Genomic DNA, 20,908 nt, shown 5'->3' on the forward strand with positions numbered 1-20,908 from the left:
GCATCAAGGAAAGAATCAGGGCCGGAGATATGGCACAGTGGTAGGGCATTTGCCTTGCATGTGGTTGACCCAGGAGGGACCCGGTTCGATTCCCGACATCCCAAATGGTCCCCCAGCCTGCCAGGAGCAATTTCTGAGCACAGAGCCAGGAGTAACTCTTGAGCGCCATTGGGTGTGGCCCAACAACCAGTCAATAAATAAAGTTAAAAATATAAAGGAAAATATGAGATTCCCTGCCTTGGGAGAAGTGGAATGGTGGGAGGGTTGCTGGTTTTGCAGTGTTGGCCCCTGTGATGGAGGAGTGAAGTGCCTGAGTTGGAATATTGCCCTTCTTTCTCCTTAGTAGCCTTCTCAGACTCCTCAGCTCACCTGTCTAATGACAGTAGCTGTTCTTTCATCTCACCGGGTTGTGGTTAAAAGTAAGATGAAGTAAATTCATTAAGGTTAGTATAGTGTCAGTCAGACCCACCCATAGAGCTGCAGTTGGGCTATAAAATCTCCAATATAGTAGTTTAGTGCTTGGATTCTGGATTCAAGGCCATGTAGATTCAGATGGAAGACCCAGGAAACAGCCACATGTGTGTTCCTGGCTAATCATTAGTAGGAAGGAGATAAATCAGCACTTTCAAATAAACACTTTCATGAGTACCTAATGCTTGTCTGTTTTTATTCAACATAGAAACTACCCAGGTGGAAGCCAAATTATGTGCTGTGGAAGAAGATACTTTTGAGGTTTATCTTTATGTAACTATGAAAAATGAAAAGGTAAGTTACAAAACTATATTTTAGAAATACCTTTCTCCTTTAAAATTTTTGTTTTAACAAAAATAAAACAAACAAGAAAAAAAGAGAATCCAGCAGAAAAGGTACATGTCATCCATGCATGCAGCTGACCTAGGTTCAATCCCAGCACCACATGTGGTTGCCCAACAACCCCAGGACTGATTCCTGGACAGGGAGCCAGTAATAATCCATGAGGCACTACTGGGTGTGGCTCGAAAACTCCTCTCCACAAAATAAAGAGAAGTGTGATTCATTAAGTATACATTTTTTTTTTCTTTTGTGGAGCCACATACCATTGCTACTACTCCTGGTTCTGTGCTTAGAAATTACTTCTGGTGGGGCCAGGGATCCAAATCAGCCAGTGGGGGGCCAGGTCTCTAAACTAGTTTATGATTTTTTTCATTGCTTATCTTGCTATATGTTAAAAAAAATGACAAAATAAAATTCCTTTTAAACCTGCTCTCTTGGGGCAATGGTACAACTATAAGCCTTACATATAGCTGACCCAAACTGAATTGCTGGCATCTCATATGGTGTCCTGAGCACTGCCAGTGTAATTCCTACGTGCAGATCCAGGAGTAAACCCTGAACATCATCCCTGAGCATCACCCCTAAACAAACTACACCCTGCTTACTGATGACTGGGTCTTTTCTTATTCAGCAGTAGCTCTCTCTGTTCTTTTGTGGTTTTATGTGGACGTGACAGTTTGTTCCTTCATCAAGATGTAAAGTATACAGGAGGGAAATTTATAATGCCTCACAAAGCTGGGATATTTTTTCCACCTCCCAAAGGAAGCACGAAAATGTTTCTCTGGTTATTAAATTTTCTGTCCGACTTCTTTGACCTAGCAGTTATTTTTTTTACTGGGCTCCCTTTGGTTAGCTCCACTAAAGAATTTCAGAGGGGTCACTTCACAGCCTGACTTCACGCTGGGCACCATAATGCCAAAGTTTTCTTTCCAGTCACCATCCCGTTGCTCCCTTCTCCCACCTTTTTTATGTAGCTGCTATAGAATTTTGTTGTTTATTGATAGTTAGCTCTGATTATTAATATGCACTCAAGAGTGAAAAATGCTTAATAATTGTCTCTAACTTATTTCACTGGGTTAGTTTATGGGCCACACCAGACAGCATTCAGGGGTTACTTCCTGACTCTATGTTCAATAATCACTCCTGCAGGCTTAGGGGACCATATGGGATGCTAGAGATCAAACCCAGGTTGACCACGTGCAAGGCAAATGCCCTACCCACTGTGCTATTGTTCTGGCCCCCAAAGGCATGATTTTATTTTATTTTACTTAATTGTCAGAGTAACATTCCATATTCCTTATTCTTTTTTTCTTTTTTCTGGTTTTTGGGCCACACCCGGTGGCGCTCAGGGTTTACTCCTGGCTCTGTGCTCGGAAATTGTTCCTGGCAGGTACGGGACCATGTGGGATGCCAGGATTAGAATCAATGTCCATCCTGGGTCTGCCACTTGCAAGGCAAAAAATGCCCTACTGGTGTGTGCTATCTCTCCAGCCCTATGTTAAAAATAAAGAAACACAGTGTCTTTATCCAGGCTACCTTTCAATCAACGTTTAGGTTGATTGCATATTTTGACTACTGTGAACAATATCGCTAAGACCAAAGGGGTGCAAGTTTCAAATAAACATTTTTATATCTTTAGGATAAATGCCTGGGAGCAGGATCACCAGTTGGGCTTATATGGCTTCTCTGATAGTTTCACCTCTAATTTGGTGTATTTAATACTGAGATGTCAGTATTAAAACTGGAGGTGTGTCATATGCTCTAGGAATTCCAGGATCTATGGAGCTGGGCTGATGAGCTCATATGGCAGCTGCATGGATCGTAGACTTGGCTGCTGGGACTTCTGGAAGTACAGAGATGCTAGGCATGGGGGTGGGTGGAGGGTGACCCACCCTGGCTCTACAGAGTCCCAGGGATGTCAGCTACAGAACCTGCATACCTGGTGTTTTTGGCAGTTAGAACTTGGTTCAGAGATAAGTGGAGAAGTTGTGAACTTGTCCATTGGTGCGGCGGCAGTTGCAGGGTGGGTCCGAGTATGCAGTTGCAGCACTTGGCAGAGGCTTCCCAAGGGAACTCTATGATCAACTGCAAGACTGATAAATCCATGGCTTGGTTGGCCTCTCCTTCAGGAGTTAGATGAGTCTGTGATTTTGACCGATGGGCAGACAAGGGGTGGCTCTGGGTAGTGGGGTGGCTCTCACTTTTAGGTTTCAAGGGAGCTGTGTGGCATTTTCCACAGGGGCTGCACTGACTCACATTCCTCCAACTATTTCAGAGTTCGGTTTTCTCCACATCCTCGAAAACACTTGTTTTAGTCTTTTTATGTTGTTTTTATCGGTACAGGGACCTCATCTGGTAATGCATGGAGGGACCATTAAGGCAGTTGGAAGCCATCTGGCTCCAGGGAGCTAATGCAAAGCTTTGTCTCTGCTGAGCATTGCTCTGCCCCTTGAGTCATATCTGATCCCTGTTACTTTTGTTTGTTGTTTTTTAGAAGGGCTTTAAAAATGATACTCAGGAAGCCTGAAACCCCTACTTTGCACTCAGGGGTCTCCTGAGTGATACTTGCAGTATCACTAAATACATCTAGTGATATTTGGAGGACCAAGAGTCAGATAAGCATTGCCTACCTCTAAGACATGAACCTTGACCCTGTTCTGTCTTCTAAGTCATCCCCATTTTAAAATCCTAATTTTATTATTTTCCACTTCTCCTTGTACTGTTTTTGTTGTAGTTACAAAGTGCAATGCTATTCGAGGTCAGTCACATTAGTTGTGGTGCTTGCAAGGGATCACATTCTTGCCAGGGTCATCCACTTTCAGTTGTAATGTGCTAGAAGTCACATAGTCTGCCCTGCCTCCAGGATTACACACAGGGCATGGACATTGCCAGGGATCTACCTTAATTTGCCGGCGTATAAGACGACTGGGCGTATAAGACGACCCTCTAATTTTGTAGTTAAAACATAGGTTTAGGCCTATATTCGCTGTATCAGACAGAAGGTTCCTGTGCTGCAATGTTCCTGCGCTGTATGTACCACAGTGAGCCAATCATAACAAGCAAAGGTTCAAAGGTTATACTGTAATAGACTTCCTCTCTGACTCTGGCCAATCTGAGCAGGCTTTTGATAGTGTGGATTCAGGTCCAGAACATTGTCTAATTTGCATGCATAAAAAGCCTGCTTGGATTGGCTGAGTTAGAGAGGCGGTCTGAGCAGCCTTGAAGTGATTGGTGCAGGATCGAGTTGGAAAATTCATTTTGTGGCAATATTCAGACAATTTTTGTTTAGCAGCATATTGAAACATTTTTCGGGATATACTTGGCATATAAGACGACCCCCAATTTGGGTTGACTTTTTGTTTCAAAAGTCGTCTTATACGCCAGAAAAGCCAGAAAATACGGTAATCTGTGGCTTCACTCCTCCACAAACTGAACTACTCCTGAGCTCTCTCTCCAGTGTTTGTTTCAGGGTTGAGGGCTACTGCCCTGGTTTGATGCTGATGCCACAGAGTGTCCCTTCCAGTATAGTACGCTGGATCCCTTATGCAGAGCATGCACCTCGCCCTATGAGCCCTCTCTCCAGCACCTCTAATTTTGGAGGCCCATTCTTCTGGTGGTCTTGATTTGCACTTTCTAACGAGTGATTCAGTAGCCACCTTGAAGGAAATTTACATTGTGATAAACCACTTTGAGGTTAGATCCATGTTGACCCCTTTTTACTGTGCATCTCCTTCGTTTTCTGGATGTCTGAGTTGTTGCCAGGTTGGCACTATAACAAAGCTGGATGAATATCCATGTTCAGGTCTTCTCATGGACTTTTTTTTTCTCTTGAGTAAATCATAGGAGTCAAACTTGTGGATGGTGTTCTAGGTCACAAAGAAATCACGTATTAGGGTCCGGAGAGATAGCACAGCGGCGTTTGCCTTGCAAGCAGCCGATCCAGGACCAAAGGTGGTTGGTTTGAATCCCGGTGTCCCGTATGGTCCCCCGTGCCTGCCAGGAGCTATTTCTGAGCAGACAGCCAGGAGTAACCCCTGAGCACCACCGGGTGTGGCCCAAAACCAAAAAAAAAAAAAATCACGTATTAATTCCCACAGTGCTTGGCCATTTCCTGATTGTCTCAGCACTGTGGGAATGTCCAGTCCTTCCACCCACCTCAGCACTGATTCTGGTTGATATGTGGTGGTATCTTGTTGAGGTTTTAAATTTGCTTTTCTCATAGCTCAGTATGCTTAGTATCTTTTTATGTATACTACTGATAGTCCAGGTATCATATTTGATATATTCATTAAGATCTCTGGGACCATGATGAAGTTTTTGTAAATGGAGGATTTTGTGAATTTTGGATAACATGACTATCTCCATATACATAAAGAGGAGGACGGAGGGTATCCTAAGTGGTGCTCAGGGAACCATGGGGTACCAGGAATAGAATGAGGGTCTCCTGTGGGCAGGGCATGCACTCTATCCTTTGAACTATCTCAGTGACCTATAATGATTTGTATCTTGCCTATACTTTTGCCAGCATCTTTGTATAGCAAAGTCTTATTAGCTTTTCAGTGGCTTAAAGAAGATATTTCTTACTATTTATACAAAACCTTTTATTTTTACCAGTTGGTCAGCAGGATCTTGTTTACTATCAGAAAAGATCAAGAGGTACCTGGCTTCCTAACCATTTATGTTCCTATATAAAATAATTTTTCTGAAGACTGTTATTCAGTATCAAGTTTGAGATAGTAATCTGAATAGGCACTTGTTTGTTTTCTCAATCATGAAATGTCTTAAATTGAACAGGTATGTGTTAATGACAACCTGGTTGCAAAGAATTTTGCTTATTACGTATCACCCATGGAAAATAAAAAAAGCCTTGATTGTTTGGAGAAACCAAGAATGAATATAAACTCAGCATCATTTTCCAGTAAACTCAACCCAGCACTTACTCTCTGGCCAATGTTTTTGCAAAGAACAAATTGTCAAGAAATGAAAAGTGAGTGGACCCCTCTTCTCCAATTCTTTATTATTATTATTATTATTATTATTATTATTATTATTATTATTATTATTAATCTCTGATTTTTAAAAATAATAGTGTAGGATAGTCTGCTATACAGACTTCAGATTTCTTCCTATATGGAGACAGACAGCTCAGTTTAATATTTTTGTTTTAATCCTACTGAATTTGGGATGTGTTTTGAGATCTGAAAACTGCTTAAGCTTTTTTGTTTAGAGGCCACAGACAGTGATGCTCAGGGGTTACTCTTGGCTTTGCACTCAGGAATTACTCCTGGTGGTGCTTGGAGAGGATCATATGGAATGCTAAGGATTGAGTCTAGGTCAGCCAGTGCACCCTACCTGCTGTACTGTTTGTCTCTCCAGCCCTGTTACAGTTTACTTTTATGAGACAGAAAAATACTATTTTTGGCCCAGAACAATAACACAGTAGGTAGGGCATTTTGTCTTGCACAAATCCAACCTGGGTTCAATCCCCGACATCCCATATGGTCCCCAGTGCCTCTCTAAGAGTGATTATTGAACTCCAATGATGTGGGCCCAAAAACACAAAAAGGGAAAAATACATTTCTTAATTTCTTATTAATATAGAGTTAAATTTTCAAAATTCCATCTGTTTGCAATTTAAAGATATTTCCAAGACAAGACGTTAGATGTTTGGGGTTTATTTTATTTTTTGTTTGATTGATTGATTGTCTTTGGGCCACACCCAATTGCACTCCTGACTCTGCACTCAGAAATCACTCCTGACAGGCTCAGGAGACAATATGGGATGCCGGGGATCTAACCCGAATCAGCCACGTGTAAGGCAAATACCCTACCTGATTTGCTATCTCTCTAGCCCCAAGATTTTATGTTTGACATTTAAAAAGAGTTATTTCTTAGCATAAAGATAGGAGAAGAGTCAGTTGTGGGTGGCAGAAACTACCTTCAGTACTCCCTTCCAATTTAATAGTCCCTTCTCATCATTTCATGGAAGGAACATGTCTTCTCCATGAACCTTAGAGCAAAAGCCAGAGTAAAGGAATTTCTATTGTATTTTGGCTTTTATTTCTTTCCCTAATCTAAAATGTATTCTTCTGTCAGGTGAGTTAACTTTTCTGGCACAGTCTCTCCCACGTTCATGGCTCAATAATGTGAACAAAGGACCCACTGTCACAGTCCCGGGTAAGCCCTCCCATATTATTCCATTGGAGAATTTGAGCTACTAAAAGGCTGTGAGGTTGGTTGGAAAGACTATGGGGAATTCAGCCTTCTTTCCTTAATTTAATGGGAGGTTAAATTTTTGATTCATGCTTAGAGGATTTTGTAATGTAAAAACATGCTAAACACTTGTTCAAGTGTAGAATTGTGAACCAGCCACAGTTTGGGGATTATTTGTCCTCAGGTGGATATATTTTTATTTTAAGTAGTAGGGTACATAAAAATAAGAAAAACACACTTTTGATGACAGAAATACCTACTTTTAAATTCCATATCTGCAAAATAGTTAATTGTTTGGCACTCGTATTCAGTAGCTTGTTTGTTTTGGTTTGGTTTTTGGGCCATACCAGCAGTGCTCAGGGATCATTCCTAGAAGGCTCAGGGGGCAATAAGGGGTGCCAGGGATTAAACCCACCTTGACTGCATGCAAGGGAAGTACTCTTCCCCACTATACTATCACTCTGGACCATGTATAACAATTGGGTGCTCACGAACCAGTGTTAATAAACTGATGATCTATTCGTTGTTTGGTGCACTGTTGTAGAAGTTCCTCTTACTTTGTTTCTATTTTGGGATTGTTGAGTGTGATAGAGTGTGATAATTTATGTATCTAGATATATCCATAGAAAATTCACCTGAGGCTGGATTGATAGCATAGCTCTAGGGCAGTGGTGGGCAACCTTTTTTTTCAACTGAGTCAAATCTCGCCAAAACCACGATTGAAATTTATTTTGAGAGCCACACAGGACGTGCACTGACAGAGGCTAGGAGCAGAGTCCTGACTCCTGGAGCGGCCGCCCGGCACACAGAAGAGCCGCATGAAAAAGTGTAAAGAGCCGCATGTGGCTCCCGAGCCTAGGCTTGCTGACCACTGCACTAGGGCATTTGCCTAGCACACAGCCAACTCGGGGCCAATCCGGGTTTGATCTTTGGCATCCCGTATAGTCCCCCGAGCCTGCCAGGAGCAATTTCTGAGTACAGAGCCAGGAGTAACCCCTGAGCACTGCCAGGTATGGTAAAAAAAAAAAAATGCATCTGAGTCAATGTTGTAGTCAGTTAAAGTTTTTTCTATACTTACAACTATTTTTGATAACCTGGTAATACTGTTCATTAGAAAGATATAATCGACTTGCCTATTTTTTAAAATACTTTTCTACTTACTAAAAGTTGAGTCTTTCCAAAGATGTCTATATGTGAGGATGTACATTAAATTAAGTTAAATTAAATTAAGTTAAAAACTTAATTTACAGAAATGATATTTTACAATATGTACCTCTTCAGTGTACTTTTTGTTTTTGTTTTGGGCCATACCGATAGTGTTCAGAAGTTACTTAGCAAATTATTCCTGGTGGTGCTCAGGGGACCATAAGAATTGCTGGGGATTGAACTGGGTTAGCCACATAAAGGACAAAAAAATGTCATCCCCACTATACGATCACTCCAGCCCCTTCATTGTACTTTTTATTTAATATATGGCTGGATTCCTCTCTAGATCAAATTATTGAGCATAATGTGGGTTAAGGATATGGGCTCTGATATCGTTGTTGTGGAGTATCAGTCTCACACCTGCCTCTGTGACCGTGTAGAGGATCTTCCCATCCCTTTGAATTGGTTACAAGGGCCTTTCTAGTACAGATCTGCCTGGCATATTATCTGGCCCATGGTAGCTTTTGGTACACATTGTTTCTCTCTCCTCTTATTTGTTTTTTATTTTTGTTTTTGGGCCACACCCAGCGGCACTCAGGGGTTACTCCTGGCTCTGTACTCTGAATTCTCTCCTGGCAGGCTTAGGGGACCATATGGGATGTTGGGGATTGAATCTGGGTTGGCTGCATGCAAGGCAAATGCTCCACTGGCTGTGCTGTCCCTCCACCCCCATGTCTCTGCCTGCTGTCAGGGCCCTCTTTTTTTTTTGTTTTGTTTTTGGGCCACACCCGGTGACGCTCAGGGGTTACTCCTGGCTATGCGCTCAGAAGTCACTCCTGGCTTGGGGGACCATATGGGACGCCGGGGGATAGAACCGCGGTCGGTCCGTCCTAGGCTAGCGCAGGCAAGGCTTACCTCCAGTGCCACCACCCGGTGTCAGGGCCCTCTTAAGAAGATTTCTGTTGGGGCCGGATAGATAGCATGGAGGTAAGGCATTTGCCTCGCATGCAGAAGGACGATGGTTTGAATCCCAGCATCCCATATGGTCCCCCGAGCCTGCCAGGAGCGATTTCTGAGCATAGAGCAAGAAGATTTCTGCTGAAAATCCTCTGGGAATATGTTATTTCTATTTTGCCTTTTTCTTTCTTTCTTTCTTTTTTTTTTTTTGAGGGGGGTCACACCCGGTGGTGCTCAGGAGTTACTCTTGGCTCTGCACTCAGAAATCACTCTCGGTAGGCATGGGGAACCATATGGATGCCGATGAACCACCTTCTGTCTTGAATTGGCTGTGTGCAAGGAAAGCACCCTACTTCTGTGCTATCTCTCTGGACCCTTGTCTGTCTTTATTTTATTTTATTTTTTTATTTTATTTATTTTATTTTTTTTGTTTGTATTTTTTGTTTTTGTTTTTGTTTTTCAGGCCACACCCGTTTGATGCCCAGGGGTTACTCCTGGCTAAGCACTCAGAAATTGCCCTTGGCTTGGGGGGACCATATAGAACGCCGGGGGATCGAACCGCAGTCACGATCTTTCCTTGTCTAGCGCTTGTAAGGCAGACACCTTACCTCTAGCGCCACCTTGCTGGCCCCTATTTTATTTTATTTTATTTTATTTTATTATTTTATTATTTTATTATTTATTTAATTTTTTGGGGGTTTGGTTTTTGGGTCACACCTGGCAGCACTCGGGTTATTCCTGGGTATGCACTCAGAAATTGCTCCTGGCACGCTTAGGATCATATGGGATGTCAGGATTCGAACCACCATTCATCCTGGATCAGCTGCGTGCAAGGCAAATGCCCTACTGCTGTGCTCTCTCTCCAGCCCCAATCTCTTTGTCTTTCTTCCATTGTCTTTGGAACAGGGAAAAATACCAGTCTCTTATGTCATTGTGTTTACCATTGCCTGTCTTCTGGCACATGATTATATCATTATTATTTTAAATAGCAGTAATTCCTGTACCACAGTTGTTTCCAGGCTTTTTCTTTTTTTACAATCAGTATTTTTTTTTTTTTTGGTTTTTCAGGCCACACCCGTTTGATGCTCAGGGGTTACTACTGGCTAAGCACTCAGAAATTGCCCCTGGCTTGGGGGGACCATATGGAACACTGGGGGATCCAACCACGGTCCTTCCTTGGCTAGCGCTTGCAAGGCAGACACCTTACCTCTAGCGCCACCTCGCCGACCCCAACAATCAGTATTGATAAAAAAAAAAGTGGGGGGGCATGTTTTTGTTTGTTTGTTTGTTTGGGCCTCACCTGGCAGGTGCTCAGGGTTTAATTCCTATATCCTCTCAGGGATCTCTCTAGGTGGCTCAGAGGACCATATGAAATGCTGGGGGTTGCTGTTTTATCTCTCAGTTCCCTGTGCATTTTTTATTTTAAGAAAAGATTAATGATAAACAAAAATAGCTAATGTGATGTGTGACTAGATTATCAGGTAGAAAAACCAAGATCATTAAATGTTATTTATCCAAGTGAAGATTTTCTTTCCCTTAGACTCATTGTGAAGAGCTATTTCAGGTATTTTTTAATTAACTTTAGGTTCTTCTCTTGAAAGCATCTTATTTGGTTCATACCTGGAAGTACTTAGGGGTTACTCCCAGTGGTGCTCAGGGGATCATGCAGTCCTGGGGATCAAACCTGGACCTCCTGCCTCCTCAGCCCATTGGAATTTCTCTCTGGTCTTGAAATTACATTATTTAAAAATTAAAGGGTGACACCTGGTTACATTTGTTAAATAATCATATAGTACAGATGGGTTAGAATGAAAAGTAAATTTTTTTTCCTCACCCAAGCTGGTTTCTACAAGTAAACTTTTTTTCCCTTAGCTATTTTAGGTAGTTTTCTTAAAAATATTAAATAACTATATTGATTTATATTTTTCTAATTTTATCAGTTCTATATGTTGCCTGTCTCTGACAGCTCTCAGACTTTCTGGGATACATTCCTTCCTCAGTCATTCAGAAAGTTCCTATTTGTGCTCTAGAAATTCATTAGGGAGGGAAACAAAAAGTGTCTGCTTTCATGGAGTTTATGTTCATTTCATCAATAATAGTTTTTATTTTAATAATTACAATGACAAAACTTTGAAAGCATTACAGGGGTCTTTGTAAGCTTTAATTTTAATTAACTTGTCTTTACACTTAAAAGTGGTGTTCCTTATAGCAATATATAATTGATATTAGGTGGGGGTTTTTTTGGTTTTTGGTTTTTGGGCCACACCCAGTGACACTTGGGTTACTCCTGGCTATGTTCTCAGAAATTACTCCTGGCTTAGGGACCATATGGGACACCAGGGGATGGAACCTCAGTCTGTCCTAGGTTAGCAACTTGCAAGGCAAATGCACTACTGCTGCACCACCATTCCGGCTCCCTTTTTTCTTTTTAATATCGGGGGCCCCTTAGGGGTTTCAGGAGTCATGGTGTATATGTGTATGTACATGTGCATGCAGTGTCAGGGACTAAGCTCAGGCTCTCAAGCATGCAAGACATATCCTATTCCTTTGTTGCATCTCCCTGATCCCATTGGTTGGGCTGTTGGATCCTGTCTTTCAAGGGAAATGCCTGCAATCGAATGACAGGATGTAGTCAGCAATATGAGGTTGTGAACATTCATGATGTATTGGGTGTTTTAGATGATTTTACCATGACTGTACTCATGGAAGAGTGCTAGGAATAAGTGTTGAAGTGTTGATGCCTGGCAGATACAATAAATGTGTTTCAGACGTGGATAGGATAAAACCATCCAATAATGCTATTATAGGGTGGTAACCAACCCCCAAACATACATGCATAAATTGAGGAAGTTCATGAATTATTCTGGGTTCAGTTTCTTTTTCTTTCTCTCCAAATAAAATTGGGTGGGAGAGGGATAGAAAGGGTATTTGGAACACACTACTTTGCTCAAAGCTTATTCCTAGCTATGTGCTCAGGAGCCATTCCTGGCAGGGCTCAAGGGACCATAAATGGCGCCAAGGACTGAACTGGGGTCTACACATGCAAGGCAAGCACTTTGACCAATATAGTTTCTCACTGGCCCCCCAAGTAATTTATTTTTCATGATAAAAATTTATGCTCATGCAAACATAAATATGCAGCTTTTCAGTGGAAGAAAGAAGACCCACTGCTATCGCTAGGGAGGATTTGAAACAGCACAAGAGGAGCAGCTCTGGGTCATGAACATGTGGTAACCAGCTCTGCCCAACTGTAAGGCATGGAGAGAGACAGTTGCTGCTGGGCCAGCAGCAAACCCTGCTCTGGGAACCACTGACCTAATGGAGACCTAGTAATTTTTTTTAATTTAAACACCATGATTTACAAAATTCAGTTATTTCAGGAATTCAGGAAGTCAGTGTTCCAACACCAATACCACCACCGGTGTGACTGATGTCCATCATTGTCCCAGTTTTCCTCCTGGGTTCTGTGCTGAGAATGGGCAGAGCAAGAGCAGGGTTTGTTTCTATTCTATAATGTCTGGCATTCCATGGTTGGCACCTTCCTGGAGTATATTTTTGCCATCTGAACGTTGAAGCTTCAAAAGCGAGCATCCAAAGAGCAGGTTCTAGGCACAGGGCAAGTTTGTAAACTCACTCTTGAAATCAGTGCTACTGTGACAAGTCCACCCAGGTCATGGGAAAGAATACAGGGATGATCCCTCTATTCAGTGCTGGAAGTAGCCAAGTCACTGTGAAGGTAGTCTTGAGTTTGGTCAGCATGTTGTGATTCTTTTGGGAAATTATAAATTCAGATTGGGAAGCAATTTATTTTTAAATTTTGGTTTTTAAAATTTGGGCCACACACCAAACCAGGAAAAACTCGTGGCGGGGCTTATGGGGACCTGTATGGTGCCAGGATTATACTCACTGTACTATTGCTTTGGCCCAAATAAATTGTTTTTAATTGTTAGTATGCCACTAAGAGAATTTTGAAAGCATTTTCTGTCTAAATAAAGATTGAAATAATCATTTAAATTTTAACTCTTTCAAATAGAGCTTAATATTGAGCTTTATTCCATAATACCAGATGGAAAGACTTTATGATGGTGTTTGTTTCATTATCTTTTTTAGGATTTTGCTGTTAATGCTAAAATAAATTTTTTTTTGGGGGGGGAGGGTTTGTTTCGTTTTGGGGCCACACCCAGTGACGCTCAGGGGCTACTCCTGGCTATGCACTCAGAAATAGCTCCTGATTTGGGGGACCATATGAAACACTGGTGGATTGAACCATGGACCGTCCTAGGTTAGCGCGTTCAAGGCAAACACCCTACCACTTGAGCCACTGCTCCGGCCCCTAAGATAGGTTTTTTTGTTTTTGTTTTTGTTTTTGTTTTTGGGCCACTCCCAGCGGTGCTCAGGGGTTACTCCTGGCTGTCTGCTCAGAAATAGCTCCTGGCAGGCACGGGGGACCATATGGGACACCGGGATTCGAACCAACCACCTTTGGTCCTGGATCGGCTGCTTGCAAGGCAAACGCCGCTGTGCTATCTCTCTGGGCCCTAAGATAGGTTTTCTAATTGCTATTTTTATCTTACAGATCAGACTCTGAAAAACAATACAGATTCATTGAGAAATTTACCTAAAAAGACACTTGACGAGGAACAACAATGCATTCCTTTGGAAGATGTAAACAAGGTGGTATTTTTAAACATTACATAAATATTAAATGTATATAATGTTTTTTGAAATTTCTTAAGAGTTGATAGGAAAACCAAAATTATGTTTTCTATTAGAAATCTTTGACTGTATTTGGACAAAGTACAGGTTTTCCTGTTTGCTCAGTTTCAAAAGAACAAATCAGTTCCAACTTCCTAAGCCCTTGTTCTCAACCATGTAACGACACCACAATGATGATTCTCATTATACCAAGAGTTGGCATGCTGGAATCACTAAAAGTTTAGTCTCAGTCTTTACTTTAGTCTTAGTGTTCTGTGTTCAGTCACTATTCTCTAGTGCCTTTGAGAATATAGATGAAAGTAATCACAGAACATTTCAAGTACAGCTTCCTGAATGCCAGCAGCCTGCTGGTCTGAACACTGTGCATAGTAGTTATGGCATACTCCCCCCATCTTCTACTTCTTCATCTTTCCATATCTGTGCACTGGAAGATGTCTAAAATGGTTGTTTATAATACTGATATCCATGGAAGTTTTGTTCCTTTTTTTTTTTTTGGTTTTTGCATCACACCCGGCGGTGCTCAGGGGTTACTCCTGGCTGTCTGCTCAGAAATAGCTCCTGGCAGGCACGGGGGACCATATGGGACACGGGATTTGAACCAACCACCTTTGGTCCTGGATCGGCTGCTTGCAAGGCAAACACCACTGTGCTATCTCTCTGGGCCCGGAAGTTTTGTTCCTTAAGAATGCATATCTTGGGGCCGGGCGGTGGCGCTGGAGGTAAGGTGCCTGCCTTACCTACGCTAGCCTAGGAGACGGACCGCGGTTCGATCCCCCGGCGTCCCATATGGTCCCCCAAGCCAGGAGCGACTTCTGAGCGCATAGCCAGGAGTAACCCCTGAGCGTCACCGGGTGTGGCCCAAAAACCAAAAAAAAAAAAAAAAAAAAAAAAAAGAATGCATATCTTGGTGCCGAAGAGAAAACATGGGGTAAGGCATTTACCTTAATGCAGAAGGTCGGTGGTTCGAATCCCGGCATCCCATCTGGCCCCCGAGCCTGCCATGAGTGATTTCTGAGCAAAGAGCCAGGAGTAACCTCTGAGCGCTGCCGGGTGTGACCCAAAAACCAAAAAAAAAAAAAAAAAAAACCCAAAAATGCATATCTTGTAGCATGCATGCTCTCTAAAAATTTTCTTTACAGTGTGTTGAATCTTCAGTGAACTGGCCAACAAAGAGAGGCATAACCATTTATGCTGAGCCGGATTTATCAGCCCCAAGGTATGATCTGAGAAGTCAGTGCTGGTTGACCAAGACCCATACACTTAGTGTTCTGTGTATGTACAGTTGCTGTGTTTAAAGTATTTGTTTTTCTCAATTATGAGACATCCTGGGTGAGACGTCTTCCAATTTCACTTTCTCATGATGATCTAATTGTCCCAGTTTTTTTGTATATCAAGTAATATTGACATTTGCTAGGTATTTAGCATGTGTGAGACTGATTTCAGTTAAAATTTTCTGGAGAATGTTGATATTTATTGTTACTTGTTTTAACAAGAGGTTAGTAACTGGGGGCTGTAGCAATAGTATAGCAATAAGGGCACTTGCCTTGCATGCAGCTCACCCAGATTTAATTCCCAGCATTCCATAATGGAATATGGTCCCTCGAGCACTGTTAGAAGTGAATTTGAGTGTAGAGCCAGGAGCAACCTCGAAGCATCACTAGGTATTGAATAAAAATAAAACAAACATGAAAGAGGCTAACAATTCTATTTATATTTTAAATTTTGCCTCATTTCCTATGGCACTTATATTAGTTTAGTTTTGTTAGCTACTCTGGGTCTGTTCTGAATATGGTCAACTTTGGGTGAAACTGGGACTTGGGTTGGGTCATCTGTAGAAATACAGTATCGCCCTCCATGCTGGCTTTCTTCTTTTCCCAGAACTTCCCTCACATCCATCATTTTCTAGCTGCTTCTACTCCTGGTGGGTTCTTTTAAAGAGATGGCTGGACACTACTGTAAGATTGGTGCTTCTTGTGAAGTGTAGCAGCAAGTTCACAAGAGAAAAGCAAAAGGAACACGAGACTGCTCCATAATCTTTAGACCACAGGTTTCCTCTGGGGGAAGGGAAAGATTTTCATTTTAGATGACTGCACTGTAGTGCCAATGTGTAGTGGCTGGCTCAAGGGTCAGAACTGGCTTTGGCCGAGTTGGCAGGTCCAGGAAGGAAGAAGCGAAAAATAAAATTAATTGTGATTTCCACACAGTTTCCTCATCGTTTCTAAGGCTTGTAAATGACTGTGCTCCTCTCAGGCCTTGGGATGTTTGTATCTACTTCATAGTTAGGTCTCCCCAACCCATAGAGAGAGGAGAGTCAAAACCAGGAAATCTCCAACACAGTCCTGGTTGTTTCTGACTTCTCTTACACCCCATCCTACCTCAAGTTTTGTTACTTTGTGCAGGGTTTCTGGTTGAAATTATTAGGAGAGGGAGGCAAAAGGTGTCTTTATAACCACAACCCGTCAGTGAATTCCACACTCAGTAGGCTAGGAGTGTCCCCGGGTGTATACAAGCAGGTCACCCTCAGTGGCACTTTTAAGATTTTCTCCAGGAAAATAAGAACACATCTGCATTTGGGTACGTGTGTTGATGTTTTAATGAATTGATTTTTATTTCTAGTACATCATGTCAGAAGCCAAATGAGAAATCCTTCAGATTGGCTGAGAAGAAAGAATACAATGAGAAGAATGGCTGTGTGAAGTAGGATTTGTTTCTTGGACTACATTTCTTTTTATCAAAATGATTATCATAGAATTGTAATAGGAAACATTCACATATGATTTTGTCACTAATTTCAGAACTGTGTTCTTACTAAAAGATCATACATGCTGGGCCAGAGCAATAGCAGAGTGGTAGTACATTTGCTTTGCATGCAGCCTACCGGGATGGACCCGGATTAGTTCCCAGCATTCCATATGGTCCCCCGAGCCTTCCAGAAGCAATTTCTGAGCTCAGAGACAGGAGTAATCTCTGAGCACACCGGTGTGGAGCAAAAAGAAAAAAAATCATACATGCAATCTCCCCTGTGTGTATACTTTGATGTTTGTTTTCCTCAATGTTTTTTAGTATGGGATTTTTCTGGTTAAATCTTTATTCCATCATTTTATACCTTATTATGATCTTCTTGTACAAATGAACAATTTTATGAAGCAGATAAGTGTAATTGATCTTTGGAACTATTGATTTTTAGAGGGGTTAGTGTTTGCTTTTACAACTAAAACTAATCATGTATAGATAGTATAGAACTTTGGGGTTTTTTGGTTTGGTTTTTTTTTTTGGGGGGGGGGAGGTGTCTCTAGCCAGATTGACAAAGCATCCTTATGTAATTTGTTAATAGAATAATAATTTTATATTATACTTTAATCCACACAATGTTTCTTTATCAGTTTTTCTGATTCCTTATATCAGTCTAAAAACACTCCTACATTACAAGTAGGGTCATAGAGTCCATATGGTTCTGAAGTCGATTGATGAAGAATTAAAAAAAAGGAGGTAGGCCAGGCTATAGCCACTGTTTGTCCTAGGAGGAGGACAGGATACTCAGCTGCTAGCTTTCTACATTGGCTGTTATGTCCTTATACACAGAAGGGACTCCTTGGGACATTCAAGGAACTGCCAATGAGCTCACGGATCTTGGGGTGCCTAATGCACATGCCCAGAAACCTCTCGGCATACCCTGAATATTTTATTGTTACAAAAGAAGGAAAATAGCTATTGTCCTTGCATTACTCAGGTATATAATTTATTTTTATTCATTTTATAAAATGTGATAAAATACTACTCTTGTAATATAGTCTGTTCAACCACCACCACCATCTTTTTTTTTTTTTTAACTAAGTTGTATTTTCTTTGGCTAAATACCATTTACTTAGAAACCCCTGGATGAAATTATCAATTATTCTCTCCATCCACTGTAGGTTCCAGGGAATACAAATGGTTGAAAACTAAACAATAGAGGAAGGGGACATTGGAGGGTTTGTTAGAAATAAAAGGGGAGCTGGTGGGGCCGGCGAGGTGGCGCTAGAGGTAAGGTGTCTGCCTTGCAAGCGCTAGACAAGGATCAGGACCGTGGTTCGATCCCCCTGCGTCCCATATGGTCCCCCCAAGCCAAGGGCAATTTCTGAGCGCTTAGCCAGGAGTAACCCCTGAGCATCAAACGGGTGTGGCCCGAAAAAACAAACAAAAAAAAAAGAGGAGCTGGGAATGTTGTAGTCTTTCATCTTGTCTAGAGCAAGTGATCCTGACACTGCTGTGCTGTGTCCCCTCCATGAGCCCTGCCCCGGTGTGGTGGGAGAACACAGACAGACATGCCTGCCATGGCTCTCTGATTGCACCAGACAAGACAGAGCACAACAAGCAGTCATTTTGTAGCTATCATGCCTTGCTGTAGTATAGTTTATCATAACACTTCTAAGAAAATGTGAAAATAAGTGTGCTAAACAACATATTTACCCTTTCTTTGAATTGCCCTTTTATCCATTTTACAGATTATTGCAGTTTTTGAATCCTGATCCTTTGAAAGCTGGTGGAATCTCTGATTTGCAGCAGGTATTTACTGCCCTAGAAAAAGTTTAAAAAAATGGGGTTGGATCTATAGCACAATGGGGCCTTGTCCACAGCCGACCTGGGTTAGATCCCTGACATCCCATATGGTCCCCACCCATCCCAAGCCTGTTGAGAGTGATTTCTGAGTGCAGAGTCAGTGCTGCTGGGTGTGGCCCAAAATTAAAAGTTCAAAAAGCAAACATGTAGCACTTGTTAAATCCCTCTCTTCCTCCTTATAGATTTGGGATTAGAAGGGAATTCCCTTATCCCTGATGACCAATCTGGAACCAGTCGGAGTCTCCAGTTTTGGTTGTGTGGGTTTGGGCTGCCTGCACACAAAACTTCATTCTTTTCCCATCCCTCTACCCTCACCTCTCTTTTCTCTTCTTTTGTACACCTCTCTCTTTTCCCTTCCTTTATTCTCTGTCTGAAAAAAAATTGTCTTTATTCTCTATCTACATGTTTTCTCCTTAATAAACATTCCTTCCCCCTCCCCCGCTAAAAAGAAGTTCCTTAAATGGGAAAAATCTACCCAAAGACTTCCATTTAGAGATTTTCTATTGAGTCTCTGCTTTACAGAAATTGTTCTTTTACAATTAGGGCTCTAGGTAATCTTCCTTTTATTTTGTTATTTTGGTGGATTTATGATAAGCAGATATGCAAAGGTGGGTTTTTTGTCATTATTTTCCCCCTGCTATACCAGGGATCTAGCTTATGGCCTCATGTACAGTTTGCTTTAAAGCTGAATTCCATTCCCAGAAATGCTTAGGTTTTCCTATTGATATCAAACCCTTATATTTTCATCATTTCTCTAACTTGTTGAAACCATGTGTCTCTGGGCAGAGGAGTCCAGCATTGTGTTCTCTTAGTTGCAGAAGTTGAAATCAGGCATGCAGCAGTCCTTGGTGGTACTCCGAAATAAGGTGGAGCCTTGCTTATCCAATGACGTGTTGCCGCTTTCTCCACACCTGAAAAAGGTAAGATCAGTGCCCTACAAGTAAAATAGAAGGCAAGTTCACCTTCTCTAAGTGAATAATTCTTTTGTGGGAAGACCCCTAAGTGCTTTTCTAAATAACTTTTCAAATGTGCTTAGAAAAATAAATTACCAGGACAGTTTGAAACATACTTCTTAGCACTTACTTGTTTTGGGTGTTTATTGAGTCCATACCCAGCCATGCCTGCAGACAACTTCCAGGTCTGTACTCATGGTGCTCCAGACCATGTGGTGCTAGGGATAAAATCCAGGTCTCGGGGCCGGGTAGGTGGCGCTGGAGGTAAGGTGTCTGCCTTGCAAGCGCTAGCCAAGGAAGGACCGCGGTTCGATCCCCCGGCGTCCCATATGGTCCCCCTAAGCCAGGAGCGATTTCTGAGCACATAGCCAGGAGTAACCCCTGAGCGTCAAACGGGTGTGGCCCAAAAACCAAAAAAAAAAAAAAAAAAAAAAATCCAGGTCTCCTACAAACAGAGTATGTACTCAGCCCATTGATCTTTCTCTTTGGCCCTTCTTAGCATCTTCTCAAAATCACTTTATGGATCTATTGCTTCACTTAATAAATTGATCAGACCTGTATAGTTATTTTTTTCCTAATACAAAAAAAGTTTGATGATTTTTTTTTGTTTTGTTTATGGGGTGCATACTTGTTGATGCTTATGGGTTCTGCACTCAAGAATCACTCCTGAAGGGCCAGAATAGTAGCACAGTGGTAGGGCATTTTTCTTTTCTTTTTTTTTTTTTTTTTTTTGGTTTTTTGGGCCACACCCGGCGATGTCAGGGGTTACTCCTGGCTGTCTGCTCAGAAATAGCTCCTGGCAGGCACGGGGGACCATATGGGACACCAGGATTCGAACCAACCACCTTTGGTCCTGGATTGGCTGCTTGCAAGGCAAACACAGCCGTGCTATCTCTCCGGGCCCGGTAGGGCATTTTTCTTGCATGCAACTGATCTAAGACGAACCTTGGTTCTATCCCCTGGGAGTCCCCATATGGTCCCCTGAGCCAGGAGCAATTTCTGAGCACATAGCCAGAAGTAGCCCCTGAGCATCACAGGGTGTCGTCCCAAAAAAGGGAAAAAAAAAAAAAAAAAAGAATCGCTCCTGGCAGTGCTCAAGGGGATCATATGAAATACCAGAGATCAAACGCGGGTCACTATGTGCAAGGAAAATACTCTTCCCACTATACGATCTTTCCAGTCCCATGATGTTTTTAAAAGATAAAGCTTAAAGGCTGAATAGAATGGGAGTAAATTTGTCACAGAACAAAGAATTTTCATCGGCTTTTCAAAAATGCAACACAGGCCCCAGTCTATCTGGTATAACAGAGGAAAGGAAAGAATGGGGGTAAATTGGGGAGCAAAGTACTTACTCTGTTTTCTTAACATCCTACTTTTAGAAATTGAATGGCTCCAGAGAAATGACCTTCAGGTGATCTTTGGGATTATCCCAATAAAACATGCCTATTTGCTTGCCTGTCTTCCTACAGTGATGCCACATGTGTGGCTCACCCACAGATCTGCCAGGCTCA

General features: G+C 42.0%; 1 protein-coding gene across 1 annotated transcript in view; it reads left to right on the forward strand.

Annotated features, from left to right (window-relative positions):
* Nucleotides 1-20,908, forward strand: part of TDRD12 (tudor domain containing 12) — an 84,580-nt gene that overhangs the window by 18,085 nt on the left and 45,587 nt on the right. Inside the window, 8 exon segments of the mRNA XM_049787445.1 lie at nt 680-765; nt 5,608-5,800; nt 6,910-6,990; nt 13,706-13,803; nt 14,985-15,061; nt 16,462-16,542; nt 18,330-18,390; nt 19,257-19,364. Of these exon segments, the coding sequence (XP_049643402.1) occupies nt 680-765; nt 5,608-5,800; nt 6,910-6,990; nt 13,706-13,803; nt 14,985-15,061; nt 16,462-16,542; nt 18,330-18,390; nt 19,257-19,364 (785 nt within the window).

The sequence above is a fragment of the Suncus etruscus genome, chromosome 14 (assembly GCF_024139225.1).
Source record: "Suncus etruscus isolate mSunEtr1 chromosome 14, mSunEtr1.pri.cur, whole genome shotgun sequence".
Taxonomy (NCBI): domain Eukaryota; kingdom Metazoa; phylum Chordata; class Mammalia; order Eulipotyphla; family Soricidae; genus Suncus; species Suncus etruscus.